Below are 16,774 nucleotides of genomic sequence, written 5' to 3'. Positions count from 1 at the left end.
ACCGTGAGATTCTCAGTGTTAAACAAGATTTGTAGAATATATAGAATAGTTCTAGATATATGCCAGGTAGTCTTCAAAAGAACTTTAGATAACGCTGAGTAGGAAGACTACATATTTTTAATGATGCCAATTTACACCAAATTTATTTATTTTCCCCCCATAAATCTTCAATGTACTGAGTGCAAAAGTAGAGAAAATGGATTGCTGGTTTGGTCTAGAATGGGAGTGTGTTTTTTTGTTTGTTTTTTTGTGGGGTTTTTTTGGTGTTTCTTTTTGTATTCAAATTGTGTAAGTCAATACTGAAGGAAATTTTGGTCACTGTATTTAAAAAAAAACCCATGGAAATCTACAGTGAGTCAGAGAAAAGTAACTAATATGATTTTTTAAAAGAGAGAAACCAAATAAATCTGATGAGGAAGGGTTAAAAAGATCAGAACTTTTCCCCATAAGAGTAAGAAAAGGGTAAGAAAGAGTTAGAAAAGGCTGTGACATTTTATTTGTATGGCACACAAATGAACGAAATTAAGGATAGCTTTATAGAGGGCAGAATGGTGAACAATTTCAGATAAACAGAAGTATATTGTATAAAGGGAATCATCATAATTAGGCAAAACTTCCCAAAACATGACAGCATTTTCTACTTTGAATAAAAGTAAACTAAGTTTTCATTGTCGACCCATTATGGACCAGGCGCCATATTAAACCCATAATTGCAATATCTCATTTAATTCTGTTATTTTTCAGCAGAGGATAAGGTTTAAATAGATCAAGTAACTACCTTTCAGGATCATATAGGTACAATTTAGCACAGAAAACTTGAACCTAGATTTGTTTGGTTGGATAGCTTATTCTTTCCCCTACAAAGGACTTTCTTCCTGTTTCTTTGGCATTGATAGCAAGAAATAACCGGTCTTCATATCCATCTATATAGCTGTATCTATCTATGCCCTAAGCCTATGTGTATATCTGTTTCTCTATCTCATCTGGAGCAGAGGTTGGCAAATTATGATCCTTTTTTTTTTTACAATCTGCAAACTAGGAAGGGCTTATACATTTTTAAATGCTTGAAAGAAATCGAAAGAACAATTATATTTCATGGCACACAAAAATTTATATAAAATTCAAATTTCAGTGTCCACGAATGAATTGTTATTGGAACCCAGCCACCCTCATCCTTTGTATGTTGTCTGTGACTATTTTTGTGCTACAAAGGCAGCGTTGAGTGGCTGCAACAGAGACTGTGTGGTCCAAAAAGCCTAAAATATTTCCTATCTCGATCTTCAGAGGAAAAGTTTGCTGATCCCTGCTTTATCGTCTACTTTTTGTCCCTGGTATTTATGCAATGACTTTACTGCAAGAAGTCTAGAACTGACAAATGCTCATAAATATCTTCCCTGAAGACCTCTTCCAATTCCTCTCATTTTATCACCCAGTTTCTTGTTTATCACCTGCTCCCCCCTCCACCCCGCGTAGAATATGAACTTGAGGGGCAGAGAAGTTTTTGGGTTTATTAGCTGTTGTATTCCCTTTACTCTTGGTGTATGATAAGCTGAATAAATGCATGGGTGAAGTGATGAAGGAACAGCACCCTGAACTGATGCTTTGTTTCTATGCCAGGCTCTCCTGGGGTTTGATGTATGGCGGCTTCATCTTTACTATGGCTACTCTGATGGCTCTTATTGTAAAACACACCCACATTGTCGTCCTAACTGGCTCTGTGCTGGTCTTCACCCTCTTTCTCCTCTATGGCCTGTCTTTGGTGAGTTGGCGAATTTGGTTAGTCTCTCTCGCCTTTCCTTCTCTCCCTCCCTCCCTCCCACCCTCCCTGCCTCTCCTCATTGTCAGAGAAACCTACCAGCCATCTAGCACGGATTCTGATCACACCTGTTCTGTTCTGTTTGTAGTATTTGAGTATTTGCATGAGACAGTATCTCGGGGTGGGGGGAAATGGATGAAGTATACTTTGTACTGTGAAATTGTTTTATGCTACTGATGCTTCTCAGAGAATTATATACCACCTGAAGTTTCTCTCTTCTCTCAGATAACTTTAGCTTTCCTGATGAGTGTGTTGGTCAAGAAACCTTTCCTTACTGGCTTGGTCGTCTTTCTCCTCACTGTCTTTTGGGGGAGTCTGGGATTCACCGCCTTGTACAGACACCTTCCTGCCTTTCTGGAGTGGACCTTATGTCTTCTCAGCCCTTTTGCGTTCACTGCTGGAATGGCCCAGGTAAGAGTTAATGTAACTATTTCATTTTCTTTTCCATAAAAATTTTACAACCGATTCCCTCTGAATAATTCATGCTATGTGTGCTGAGCATTAAAATTGTTATCCTCCTTTGTCAAGGTACATGATGAAGGGATAGGAGACGTATGTCTTTATTCTTCTCTCTCAGCATAATTAATTTTCCTTTTGATCACTAACTAAAGGCTAATAATATTCCACTACTGATGTGGTTTAGCTTTTACTTTTAACAGGCTGCTGTCCCAGTGAAGACTTATCTAATTTAATGCTCAGGAAACATGACCCTCAATATTATCGCAAGTATTTGAAAACCAGGAATTCTATAGAGATACATTTTTATTTTTTGATTGGCCCATTATAATGGAGCTGAACCTCCTCTCAGAAAATTTAATTCTAATTATGACATCCTAACTATAAATGCTAAAAAAAAAGGTCATGTTACATATAAACTCGTTTTATCTTCCTATGCTAAGTAATTATTCTGCTGCTGTCTGTCCAACCACTGAAGCGCTTTCACCCCTCCAATGTTTTTACTTTCAAACCCCGTCCCCTGTTTATAATGCTCTCCTTTTCCCACAGCCTAAGCCCAATGCAATCCTAATGGCAGCCCAGCTTAAATATCACCTTCCTTGAGTTTTTCCTTCTGCCTGTGGGGCTTGCCTGCTGCTGCCAGTGGGTCTCTAAGCCCTTGATACCTACCTCCATTAACTTCCCAAATTGCTTTGAAGTTAAATGGTTTCATTTGTTACATCTTTCAATAGATGAGAGCTCTATAAAGACAGGAATTATGTTTTATCTTTTTAATCCCAGTGTCTAGCAGAAATAAGACAATAATTCTTGATGCTCTATTTGTCCTTTGGAAATTCAGTGGATGTATCTTTTTTACAGCTTCTACATGTGGACCATGACGTGAATACTAACATCCATATGGATTCTTCAAACAACCCAAACCTAATAATAGCTACTCTTTTCATGTTGGTGTTTGATACGCTTCTCTATTTGGTATTGACACTGTATTTTGACAAAATTTTGCCCAGTAAGTAGTAACATGATTGTGACTCAGCACAATTTCATTCATTGGATTTCTTTAAAGGAACTGTCTGCAATGTATTGAATATAATTTAGTGAGCATTTTTTTTCCAAAATTTCTAGAATAAACCTAATGGTAGTATTGTGCACTGTTTATACAGTAACTTTCTAAGCTCTTGTTCTACCATCACACTTCAGATTTTCTTTTTAACAAGAGACACTTGCAAGAGCTTAAGGCTTAATTATCTTGTTAGTGCTGGTATCAGAACTAGGTGGAGAATGCTAGTGCTGTGGTGACTGGTACCCTGAAAGCAGTGACTGACCCAACGTTTAATTGCCTCCTGGTCATGTAGCTGAATATGGACATCGGCGGACTCCCTGGTTTTTTCTGAAATCCTCTTTTTGGTTTCAACATCAAAGGACTGACCACGTGGCCCTTGAGAACGAAATAGATGTTGATCCTTCATCTAATGACTCTTTTGAACCAGTGTCCCCAGAATTCCATGGAAAAGAAGCCATCAGGTAATCAATAAATTATGGGGAGGTGCCAGTGGAAAACAGGTCAGAGACCAGAGATCTATCGGGCAAAACATTTTCCTCTTTTTTTCAGAATAAAAAATCTTAAAAAGGAATATAAAACAGGAAAGCATGAAAAAGTAGAAGCTTTGAAAGGTAATAAAATACCTTATTTAACATGGCTGTTTGATTTAGAGACTGTGTCTCACTGTTACACTGTCTTGGTAAAGATTCAGAGCATATATTCCAGGTAGCATGACTCCCCTTTATTGGAACACATTACGTTTCTTTCCAAGCAAATGCAAAACCATATCACAATTTTAGAAAGTCAGATGCACCACTGATATCTATGGGTTTGAAAGATGTGTGATAGCACCATGATAGTTTCTTTTCAACTCATCACATTTTCTAATCAGCTTTCTTTCTGGTAGTCAGCCTATCTTTAATAACAAAACTGGTTTGATCCCAAAACATTGTTAATCACATAATAATATATCATGGAAATGCTACATCTGTAAAATATGTATCATAGAAGATATATTTTAAAGGAAAGAATTTGGGGATGACTTTTACTTGGAATATTGCTAGCCAAATATACCCATGCTAGAAGTACTTACACAAATTTCATAGAATGTAAAGCTGCTATCTAGGCCCTCAGTGTAATTTTTTTTTTTTAAATAACACCAGGTCTGGTATTTGACATATATGAAGGCCAGATTACTGCCCTCCTTGGTCACAGTGGAGCTGGGAAAACGACCCTGTTAAATATGCTCAGTGGACTGTCAGTCCCAACATCAGGTGAGGAGATAATTATCCAGTGGCAGGAACATGGACAAATGAACTCACTGGGCATTTCATTAGTTAATTAGTTTTGTTAATTTCAGTAGTTAGCAGTTTCATTAACTACTAGTCACACTTGTGTATTTAAAAGTTTTAGACGTTCCTTTAAATCATTCTTTCATAGATTCATGTTCTATTTATTTAGGAAAACCTTTGTGGTTTAAATATTTCTGGATAAGTAGCTTTATGCTTATTAATTGGCATTCCAGCTGGATCAGATGGATTGTGTACATTAAATTTGTAATTAGTCACTAGTGTATTCCTTACAGGTACAATATCTTTAAAGGTCTCTAGTGATTGACACACATTGTTATTCATTTCAAAATATCTTTTTTTTTAACTTTACTTTTTAAAAAAATCTTAAATAAAGCACGGAACTTGATCCTGATGCTAACTCTCTTACCTCCTACTTTTAGGTTCGGTCACCATCTATAATCACTCACTTTCGGAAATGACTAACTTGGAAACTGTCAGCAAGCTTACCGGAGTTTGTCCACAATCCAATGTGCAGTTTGGCTTCCTCACTGTGAGAGAAAACCTCAGGCTGTTTGCTAAAATAAAAGGGATTCAGCCACAGGAAGTGGAGGAAGAGGTAGGTGGACATGTTAGATGACACACAACCATGAAAATGAAATTGTTTACCTAGAAAGTTCTAAATGCATTTGCTTTATTTCTACACAATTCTTGTGTCTAAAGGGCAACAAGGCCCTTTGGAATGAACAGCAAGATGATAGTGTTTTTAAAATAAACATTCTGGGTTTGGGACTAAATACCTTTTATGTGGTTAGGTACAAAGAATTTTACAGGACTTGGAGATGGATACTGTTCAAGACACCGTTGCTCAGAATTTAAGCGGCGGACAGAAAAGGAAACTAACTTTCGGGATTGCCATTTTAGGAGATCCTCAGGTAAACGGGACTAAAATTACTGGTGACATCAGATTGAGGATTGCAAAACAATTGTATTGGATCAGACTTAATTTGCAAATGATAAATGTCAGAGAACAGTTACCATGAGAAATTAAGTACTAAGATATTTCTCTAGCTATTTCTGAAAGTACCAGTATGTTGCTTTTTAAAAGAATCCTTCCTGAAAGGGGAAACGATTTTCTGTGCTTTCCTACTGTGCAGATCTTGCTACTGGATGAACCAACTGCTGGATCAGACCCTCTTTCAAGGCATCGTGTGTGGAACCTTCTGAAAGAGAGGAAGTCAGACAGAGTGATCCTCTTCAGTACCCAGTTCATGGATGAGGCTGACATCCTGGCTGGTGATTCTTGGTTTTCTTTCACGCATCTTAGGGAGAAAATAAGGACATGCATGGACTATGTATAGATGCATTCCAACTCAACTGCCTTGTGTGTGACAGCTGTGAGCCAAACAGGAAAAGTTTTCTCTCACCCATTTAAGTTCCTCCATCCCTGAGTACATTGTCCCTTGGAAGTGTTCCAATCTAAGGCAAAGCAGCTCATCGGTTATAAAATACCCACCATATTCTCAAAGATATATTGTGTTTTGTTCAATACGAATGTCAGTTAGCTTGAAATAGACCCTTTCAAGGTGTGATAATTTTTCGAAATATACTAGAGAATAAACTTACAAATATTGTAGTCATTGGATGACAAAGAAAGTGACTTACCTTTGATCAGACTTCAAATGCATCTGTTTTAGTGGGCCATGCTCCTAGAAACCATTACTTATTCATGGGTTTCTTCTTTTAGAAAGAGTGAAGAAAAAAAAGTTCTTAATGCAATTTGTTTTTTTGGCATTTTTCTACTTAGATCGGAAGGTGTTTATATCCAATGGGAAGCTGAAGTGTGCAGGCTCTTCCCTATTCCTGAAGAAGAAATGGGGCATTGGCTACCACTTGAGGTATGACCCTTATCGTTGCAGCCATGTTAGAGCATGTTGGGAATGTTGAGGACAAGTGGCATCAGTAGTAGTGTGTTAGAGGAGGCTTCGCCATTAGTGAGTCATTTCAAGAGAGCTCTGTTAGAGCTACAGCACAACTGCTCTCTCTCTCTCTTAGGTAGAATGAAGGATATGTGGGGTTGTAGACATTAAGAATATAAGGATGATGACGCTATGTTTAAATAGAACTTGTGGAAAATATTTTCACAACACCTTGTTTGCTATGAGAAGTCTATTGCTATTTCAGCCCTCCCTCTTATCACAATTCGGATGCTTATTTTGGTTTATCTTGACAATTTCAATAGCCTCCTCTCTGTTCTCCCTGAATTCATTGCCCCCTTCATTCTTTTCTGTCTCCTTCTTTCCAAGAGCATAGTTTATTATCATTATTAAGTAATGTCTGTCACTTAGTAAGTGCTGGCTATGTGTTAGGTACTTGCTAAGATACTGACGTATGGAATACTCATATAATCATATACTCAAGTAATAATCCTCCCAATAACTCTAACAAGATGGTATTATTATCCTCCTTTGACATGGCAGAGAGTTTTAATAATCTGCCCAATCTCACACCATTTATAAGTGGTAGAACCTTTGGACCAAGATTACAGACACAGGATGAATCCCTCCCTGTATTTCCCACTAAAATATTAATATTCCTTAAAAATGATGCAAATCACTTTATCTCCAGTGGTTAAATGAATCCCCCCATTATTTACTCCAAGTGTTTAACCTGATCAAACCTACCATTCCACCATGATTGTTTGATACAACCTGATGGAATCAGTACCTGAAAGGAACCACTCAGTGCTCTCTAGGCCTGTTCCATAGCTTAGTGTCTTGTCTCTGCTTGAGGTAGGACATCTCTTTGACATGTCCTCCTCCAACCCATTTTAACCATGTTCAAATCTTATGCGTTCTTGAAGGCCTTTCCTGAATGTTTTCTCCTTAAAAAGCATCCGTTCTTCTGGAACCTGAAAGCAGTATTTTGAATTGTTGCCTTAAGCAACTTAATCAACTTCCTTGATCCCCAGTAATTTCATTGATAAAATAGCACTAATCATACCTATTTTGCACTTAAGACTAAAAATATTGAACGTGTGCAAAGTTGATTTAAACTCAACTTTGCTCTCCCTCACTTATTCCACAATATGCTGCTTTATATTATATTTACATTATATTATACCATTATGCACACACACACACACACTCACACACTCACACACACACACACGCGCACACATATATATATATATATACACACACATATATTTACATTATATTTTGTTACAAGCTTCTTTAGGAAAGATTCTGTATTCTTCTTATTTGGTGTCCTGGAGAATGCTTAGCACAGGGCCTTGTAAACACAGAATAGCTTTTCCTTCTAAAATTGATTTTTTAGGTTTGTGTCATCAAAGTCAATTGTGATACGATGCCCTCATCATCCTGTAGCCTCAGTAAATTTCAATGCATGTGACTGATAATGGGCTTTCTAAAACCCAATGATTTGATGAAGAACTTTATATTGTTCTCATAAGAAGGCATTTATTTGACTTAAATAAATTTGGGACCAAAAAAAAAAAAAAGATGAAATTAGCTAACATACTCATATATTGATGGTTTACCTGGTGAAAGGCCATGTGCTGTCTCATACATATTTTATTCTGTATTTTGAAATTCTTTGTGAGGTTAGTATTGTTTGATCTCACAGATGAGAAAACTGATGCTGAGAGACATTAAACCTGCATTCTGGGACATGGGTCAGAAGGTCAATAGAACCAAGTTCTTAATGACTATATCACATCACCTCCATTTTTGTTTTTACCATGTTCAAGCGCTGGTGTTTGCAGAACTTGTGCTTTCCTGCAAAGGGAGAAAGAATTCAAAGTTGAGTTATTGAACAGATGGAGATGAAATCCGGCATTCCTCTCCACGTCACCCCAGCCAAGATCTAGCCGAACTCTCTTTTCTCCGAATAACAATCCTTGAGTCACCTTATCTGTCACTAACATCCCTTCCACTAGTTGCTCTGCCAGGTTTTATAGATTACAGTTTGGACTATATTAATGTTTTTATCTCTTGCTTCTTGCAGTAGATTATATATGTTTTGTCTCATAAATGTTAATGAAGTGACAAGCACAAACTGCCATGGTTTGTAGAGACAGTGTTAGAGAAAAATAACTTTAATTTACTCTCTTTAAATGTTAGTCTGCATCTGAATGAAATGTGCGAGCCAGACAATGTAACGTCGCTTGTTAAACAGCACATCCCAGATGCCAAATTAACGGCACAAAGTGACGAAAAGCTTGTGTATACTTTGCCTTTGGAAAGAACAAACAAATTTCCAGGTAACAGATTGTAGAGACCACAGAGTGATTTACAGTAACATTAGTTCTTTTGCATTTGTTACTATATTGCCTAACGATTATGCCTAAGATGAAAGCATAAATCTCTGATTTCTGGAAAATGTTTCTTAAATCATGGGGGTTTAGAATTAAACATTTCTTATCTTAATCAGTTTGGGCTGTTATAACAGATAAGTATAGAGTGGGTGGCTTACAAACACTTTTTTTCTCACAGTCCTGGAGGCAAAGGTCATGACTGAGCTCTTGCGAGGGATCTTTTCAAGGGTGCAGACTGCTGACTTCTCCTTCTAGCCTCACATGGCAGAGAGCAGAGAGAGAAAACAAGTTTTCTTGTGACTCTTAGAAATACATTAATTCCATTTATGAAGGCTCCACCCTCAGGACTTCATCTAATCCTAATTACCTCTCAGAGACCCCACCTCCTAATATCATCACATTAGGGGTAGATTTCAACATATAAATTCTGGGTTGGCCCGAACTTCTGTCCATCCATAACACTCCCTATAATCTAATAATTAAAAATTTAAAACATATTAAATAAAATGTAATAATTTATTTCAAAATTCCTTATTTACATAGTTTCTAAGAATGAAAAAATAAACATTTAAAACTTTATACTCAACAAGACATGGAAACTAACACACTGTATAGATTATTTTGCAAATAAGGGAATATCATAACCTTGTTTCTGATAATGTAGTTGGTCTATCACAAATGTTATTTATTTTTGGAAAATATGGTTATTGTTAGTCTCATTACAAATTATATTATTTTGATGCATTTTTGTGTCTACTTTTAGACCTTTACAGGGATCTTGATAAATGTTCTAAACAGGGCATTGAGGATTATGGTGTTTCCATGACAACTTTGAATGAGGTGTTCTTGAAATTAGAAGGCAAGTCAACTGTTGATGACTCAGGTAAAAAAAAAAAAAAGAAAAGAAAAGAAAAATTTGAATTTTATCTTTCTGTGCAATATTTTATTTTGAAAATATACTTTGAATGGTGAAATTATATGCTTTGGAGTATAATGATTTAGTCTGGTTTGGGGAAAATGTAGAGCAGATAGAAATGTATTTCTGTTTCCCTTCCTTTTTCTCTCAATGCGGGTCTCCCATCTTGAATTCCTTATTTTGTACCATGCATTTTACTAAGCATGTGGAATATAGCAGTGTGTAAGACTAGGTCCTCATGGAGCGGAAAACAAATATGAAATATAATATTCCTTGAATATAAGAGCTAGAGAAAAAAGAGGATTAGAACTGTAGATGGACAGTTACTTTTCTTGTAGTATATTGGGGATATGATTCCAATATCAGGAGTCCATCATTGCTGTTGAAAGATTTTTCTGTCAGTTTCGTTGTCATTCCTTGGAAAGCGTTCTGCCTTTTCTAATTACTCTATTTCCTTGTTTCTGGTTTACTATCATCCTATTGTGTTTACTCTTTACTGTGCTTTTCCATTTTCTTTTTTTTAATTTCCTGTTTTTTTCCTGATTGATCCGTTTTGTTTAATCCTTCTTTTATCCAGTCTTGAAGTTATATAGTTATCTTTTCTTAGTGGTTGCACTTAACTTTTAGTGTACATATAACTTTCTGAAAGTCTAGAGTTGATCAGTTTCTCTAGGCTCCTCTTCCAAAAAAGTAACTTTTATCTTGTTTTCAACTATGGCTATATTAAAAAAAATTGTCTCTATCAATTTCATATTTTTAGAGGTGGGGAGAGGAGGGTTATGTATATGTATTAACTCTTCCACTTGGGTCACAAATACTAAGATAGTTTATCTCTTACAACAAATAGATTTTTCTAGGCTAAATATGGGTTTTTGTTTTGTTTTATTGATTTCCCTAGAATGAATTAAATCCTTTAAAGTTGCAGACACAGAACTTTTTTTTTTCAGGATATGCAAGATTTTCTTAAATTAAATGTATTGGGGTGACAATGGTTGGTAATTTTACGTACGTTTCAAGTGTACATTTCTATAATACATCACCTATATGTCACATTGTGTGTTCAGCATGAAGATTTTCTTTAATTATATCATTTTTTCTTCTTGTAGTGTATCTTTTTTTTTTTGCTTCATTTTCATTTCTCTAGTAGTTGCTCAAGTAAAGCCATGAATTAGATTACAGTAATACCTTGGTTTGTGAGCATAGTTTGTTCTGGAAACAAACTACTCATATTGCAAGACATCGCTCATTTACCACGTTAAAATGCACTTGGTTTGCAAGCATAATTCATTCTGGAAACTAACTACTCGTATTGCAAGATATCACTCTTTTACCAAGTTAAAATGTATTAGAAATGTTTGCTCATCTTGCGGAACACTTGCAAACCACGTTACTCGCAATCCAAGGTTTTACTATACTTGTATCTTTGTCCAAAACTCCACTCTGACACCATTTGGTGAAAAGATGATCATAGGAAAAGCTAAATAATGCACATCTAAAATGGCACTTTATAAATTACTGATTTTTATGTGTTATAGACATTGGAATTTGGGGACAATTGCAAAGTGATAGGACAAAAGACACAGAAGGCCTTGTTGAGCTGCAACAACTTTTGTCTTCCTTTAATGAAACAAAGAATGCAGCCAGTGGCCTGGCTCTCTGGAGGCAGCAGACCTGTGCAATAGCGAAAGTTCGCTTTCTAAAGTTAAAGAATGAAAAAAAAACTCTCATGACCATGTGAGTATCTGAGTGTTCCAGATATGCTTGGTCAGTGCATTCAAAATAAATTCAAGAAAAGAAAAAAAAAAAAACACAACCTCAGATAAAGTAAATTCCAGCAACTGTAGATGGTGTTTTTAACAAAGAAGCCAATTTTTCATTGCTTAGGTGGGTATGTCATTAAACCAGATAAAGTATAAGGGTTTTCTTTTAATTTCACACAGAACATGCTCTTATCAAAGGGTTGAAGTGGTTTTTCAGAAGCATGGAAATTAGCACTTAGGTCCCATCTCAGAGACTTGCCTATGTGCCAGGTTGTATCTTAGCCAAGGTTTCACGACACTGGAACCTATTATGTGGTTCAAACCACATGGTCCTCTACAGCTTCAGGCTCTTCACTGAGTCATACCTCCTCACATAAACCCTGCTCTCCACTCAGGACACTTAGTCATTCAAAAATATTTGTGAGTACCTCTGCATAACCCTCTTAGTAAGTGTCTATAACACTTATAAAAATAAATCAGACTTGAGATTCGGCTGTTGAGGGTGATTAGACGTACACTAAAAGAGCCTAGTACAAAATTAGACAACATTGCCAACTATAGCATTCAGTATAAGAGAGATTATGTCCAAATAGGGGTATCAGAAAAGGATTTTACATGAAGGAGAGCTTAAATTTGGTGTAGGAAAATGGAAGATTTAGCTAAGGAAAGAGAGAAGGATGGACATTCAGACAGAGGAAGCAGTTCTGAGCATGGAGAGCTCATGGGGAGTTTGGAAACTGTTATCAATTTGAGTTAATTGCAATATAGAGTACACACACAGAAAAGTAAAAGTAATTTTGATAATATAGTACATAGAGCTAGAGAGATTGAACCTTATGAATAATAAGGAACTATTGAGGTTTTATTTTTTATTTTGAACAGGCAATTGATATAATTAGAACAGAATGCCAAGAAACATAATAGGGCAATAGTGCAAATGGTTTGGAAATAAACACTGGATACAAGGAAAACAGTCATTTAGGACAATATTGAAAGAGGTCAGGAAAGAGATAATTAAAGTCCAAACTTGAAAAGTAGAAGAGAGAAGAAGGTGCGGAGGCAAATAATAATGATAAAATGATAGATAGACATTTTCAACCATTTGGGAAAGGAATGCATGGGAAAGAAATGAGTGTAAAATGATTGAGCTTCCGAGCCCAAGTGAATGAGAAAATGTAATTTACAGAAATTGAGAACAGGAGAGGGAAAAGTTTCAGAGTGTAGTAAGTCTGGGCGTTGGTGAGATGCCAGCTTGCAGTGGTCCCCAAAAAGGAAGAAATGCAAGACTGAGGCAGAGCAATGTAGTGGACACTGGACAGAAAGATTTAAGCGTCATAATCAGAGGATTTCCTAGGCTTCAATGAAATATTTAATGTGGTGGGAGGCATATAGAGAGATAGAAAGACCAAGGATAGCTTCATAGGAACCATCTCGTTTTAGAAAGAAGAAAAGGGGAGAAAAAGCATGATTCCATATATTTGGTTAGTGTTTATAATTTATTCCTATGATAACACCCATTATCTGCTCAAATGTAAGAACCTACAAAAGTTGCTATACATGAATTCTTTTCTCTTACCTCTTCCTCCATGCAGATTATTGCTTTTGGGTGTTAGCTTCTGCCCTCAGTTTTTGGAACATGTATTCTATGAGCTGTATAAGAAGAGTTTTTCTTGGGGGCTGTCTCCTAATATGTACTTCCTCTCACCGGGACAACTGCCTCACGCTCCTCTGACCCATTTACTGCTCATCAATAAAACAGGTGAACATGGGCTAACATGCAACTTGTAATTGTTGTTCTCATTGAGAGATTCTCCAGACAACATAAGCCATGAAGGAAAAATAAATTCTGTACGCTTTAGAAAGCATGTATGAGGACAAACAGGAAATTCATAAAATTCATTAAATGAGAAAAATGTAGGGCTGGGGAGTTTGTTTTAGAAACAGATTTTGTAAGTTTACTTAAACCCTAAAGCTTATTGTACAAAGCAATCAAAAGTGATTTAGGAAGGCAAATCCTTGACTGGTTTTTGCAGTCTTTCCATAACATTTTTGAAGTACTATGCATTCTTGGGCTCTGGAAAAAACAAATCTGTTCCAAATTTCTAAGAAAATAGATTAATATCTTCCAGGATTATAATGTTAATTTTAAATAGTATTTTTACACTAACAGAAATTATAAGTAAATGCTTAGCTTCTAGGTAAAGTAACAATGTCCTATCCTTGGTATCAGAATGGATTTTAGTACTACAGCATCCATTCTGCCTTTTTAGGGACATCCTTAGACAGTCATTGTGGTATGCTTTGAGTGACCCCGTTTAGTTGTTGTTTTATTGTTTTGTTTTAACATTGCTTGACTTTTGTTTTACTTCATTTTTGCTTCTTTTGATCTTTACCTTCATGGTAGGGTCAAGCATTGAAAACTTTATACATTCACTGAGAAAACAGAACATAGCTTTGGAAGTAGATGCCTTCGGAACTAGACACGGCCCAAACGAGCCGTCATACAATGGTGCTATTACCGTGTCAGGGGATGACAAGGTATGTTGGGCTCCAACTGTTGCATCTCACCAAAGATGGCGCATGAACATGCAGTTGGAGTCATACATGTCAACCGATGTAAAAGGTCAATTTGGCACAAACAGATGGCATATTTCTTGTTTTTAGAGGAGAAGCTGCCTGCAGCCTCCATATAACAGCATATAATGAAATACTGTTCAATTTTGTTCCTTATTGCATTGCATGCACCTCTATAATTAATAATGAATTTAAATCTTATTGGCCATTATAGTCTATGCCAATCATTAATTTAAATCTTATTCTCAAATGGCTCAAATGACATTTTTTTTAACTTTATTGGGGAAAAGTGTGTTTTTCTCAGACCCATCACCTCCAAGTCAAGTTGTTGTCCTTCAATCTTAGTTGTGGGGAGTGCAGCTCAGCTTCAAGTCCAGTCACCATTTTCAATCTAGTTGCAGGGAGCGCAGCCCACCCTCCCATGTGGGAGTCAAACTGGCAACTTTGTTGTTAAGAGCATGCACTCTAACCAACTGAGCCATCCAGCTGCCCACCAGCTGCTTTCCAGAAGCTCAGCTCAAGTCGTTGTCTTCAATCTAGTTGCGGAGGGCGCAGCTCACTGGTCCATGTGGGAATCGAACCAGCAACCCTGTTGCTCAGAGCACACGCTCTAACCAACTGAGCCAACTGATGCATTTTGGTGAATCCTCCAAAAATAAATCTGATTAATGCCTATTGGGTACTTCAGCTCTGGTTACCACAAAAAATTATTAGTTCTTAGTTTTTTGCAGTAGATTTTTTATGGTTTTTATAGGGGAAAAGCTCAAGTCCTACCTGCTAAACTTTACACAAAAGGGTCAAATCTTTAGATAAATATTTATGCTCAACTATCTGATGTTAAAAAAAAATTCTTAGTTTCCAGCAACTCGAAGTATGGTTCATGAATCAGTATCATTGGATCACCTGGGAGCTTGTTAGAACTGCAGAATCTCTGCATTGTGAAATGATTTTAAAATGTCATTTGAAAAAAGACTTCCCATGCAACATTGCTATGGCAAGTTCAGCATTTGTGAAAAACCTATGCTTTCGTTACAAAAGCATATGAAAGAGATGACTGGAAGGTACAGAATGGTACGCCCTCCCCCTCCCCAGGGAGATTCTGACTCAGAGGATCTGAGCAGGCCGGGAAAATTAGATTTTAAATGAGGATTGCTTCTAGTTCTAAATCAGCCAGTTCCTCGATCTACTCAAAGCTGAATGTTCTGTCATGGAAACCCAAGGCATTCCCAAGAAAAGTAACCTGACAGCAGTAATGATAATAAATGCAACTTATTGAGCACCTGTGGTTTTCTACGTTTATGTGCTTTTTTTTTTTTTAAAGATTTTATTGGGGAATTGGGGAAGGGATTCCAACCTATTTAAGTTAGAGATTCTTTAACTAACTGCCTGCCTCGAGCTTTCCAAGTGTCCACACATTCTTTAGTTATAAAATGAATGTATCCCATTTTGAATTTTTGAAAAAGACTGCTACCATTTCAAAGGGAGGTTGCATTAGGGAGTTTTATAGTGTCACTGCTAAAAATCATGTGAGGTACTTCGTTTTGTGAGCGTTTAAGCATAAATAGCCACATGGCTGATGCCATGATGAGTAAAGACCAAAATACTGGATTTCTTGCAGGATACTGGGACTTAATCAAATAATATTAGTGATGGAGATATTAATCACATCCAGTGCTTTAGCCTTATCATATTGTCAATAATTTGAATGATTTTCTACCATATTCTTTCATTAAATTTTGTACTGGCTTCTGAAGGGCTTAGAATGAATGTTTGTTTCATTTTAGGATCACAGATTTTCAATAGCATGTAATACCAGAAGGCTGAATTGCTTTCCTGTCCTCATGGATGTCATTAGCAATGGGCTGCTTGGACTTTTTAATTCTTCAGAGCGCATTCAGACGGACAGAAGCACATATATCGAAGTAAGTGTAATATTGTCTCAGTTTTCCTGAGCCATAAGAAGTTTTCAAGAACATACTTGAAATGCTGAAATAACATCATGTTAATTTTGAACTTATTCTTGAATAAGTTTATTTATTTTTTTTAAGATAACATCCTTAACATAGGGAATAAAATCAATATGTTTTATATACATACAAATTACCATATATGTTTTTATCCAGAGGTGCCAAAAAATGTATATACATTTTAAGAAAGGAAAACTGTATTAAAATTGTCATGCTCAATATATACCGATAACAAAAGAGGAATACAAGTCACCTTTGACTTCTGCAATGACAACGGGTGCTCAAAGTGGTTACCATCAGCATCCAGACACTTCTGATTATGGCAAACTACTGCTTGAGCAATGTTGACCAAAGTGTCCACTTTTATACATTTTTTTGGCGCACCCGGTATATATGCCTGCATATATACATACACAAGGTTTTTAGCAAAAATTATATAACATTATAACCTTAATTGGATGACTTAGGGTGAATGGAACAGAAGAAGATAAAATTAATTGAGAAAAAGAACTGATGCCTTTTGGTCTTAAATCTGTCACCACCTGTGGCCCTAAGTAATGGGACCCTATTTGAATCAGCCAAAGTCTTAAAGGCCAGACAGTGTGGCTTCCTTAACAA

General features: G+C 36.4%; 1 protein-coding gene across 1 annotated transcript in view; it reads left to right on the top strand.

The window, feature by feature from the left end:
- Positions 1–16,774, top strand: part of ABCA9 (ATP binding cassette subfamily A member 9) — a 50,215-nt gene that overhangs the window by 12,898 nt on the left and 20,543 nt on the right. Inside the window, exons 9-24 of the mRNA XM_019623804.1 lie at positions 1,618–1,759; positions 2,042–2,227; positions 3,131–3,278; positions 3,625–3,793; positions 3,882–3,943; positions 4,475–4,585; positions 5,044–5,219; positions 5,416–5,535; positions 5,758–5,896; positions 6,408–6,498; positions 8,746–8,885; positions 9,703–9,822; positions 11,391–11,589; positions 13,208–13,374; positions 14,020–14,153; positions 15,974–16,111. Of these exons, the coding sequence (XP_019479349.1) occupies positions 1,618–1,759; positions 2,042–2,227; positions 3,131–3,278; positions 3,625–3,793; positions 3,882–3,943; positions 4,475–4,585; positions 5,044–5,219; positions 5,416–5,535; positions 5,758–5,896; positions 6,408–6,498; positions 8,746–8,885; positions 9,703–9,822; positions 11,391–11,589; positions 13,208–13,374; positions 14,020–14,153; positions 15,974–16,111 (2,242 nt within the window). The remainder of the gene's footprint in view (positions 1–1,617; positions 1,760–2,041; positions 2,228–3,130; positions 3,279–3,624; positions 3,794–3,881; positions 3,944–4,474; positions 4,586–5,043; positions 5,220–5,415; positions 5,536–5,757; positions 5,897–6,407; positions 6,499–8,745; positions 8,886–9,702; positions 9,823–11,390; positions 11,590–13,207; positions 13,375–14,019; positions 14,154–15,973; positions 16,112–16,774) is intronic.

This window comes from Hipposideros armiger, unplaced genomic scaffold, assembly GCF_001890085.2.
Source record: "Hipposideros armiger isolate ML-2016 unplaced genomic scaffold, ASM189008v1 scaffold_562, whole genome shotgun sequence".
Classification (NCBI taxonomy): domain Eukaryota; kingdom Metazoa; phylum Chordata; class Mammalia; order Chiroptera; family Hipposideridae; genus Hipposideros; species Hipposideros armiger.
Note: the sequence above shows the minus strand (reverse complement) of the source record. Positions and strands in the feature narration are given on the sequence as shown.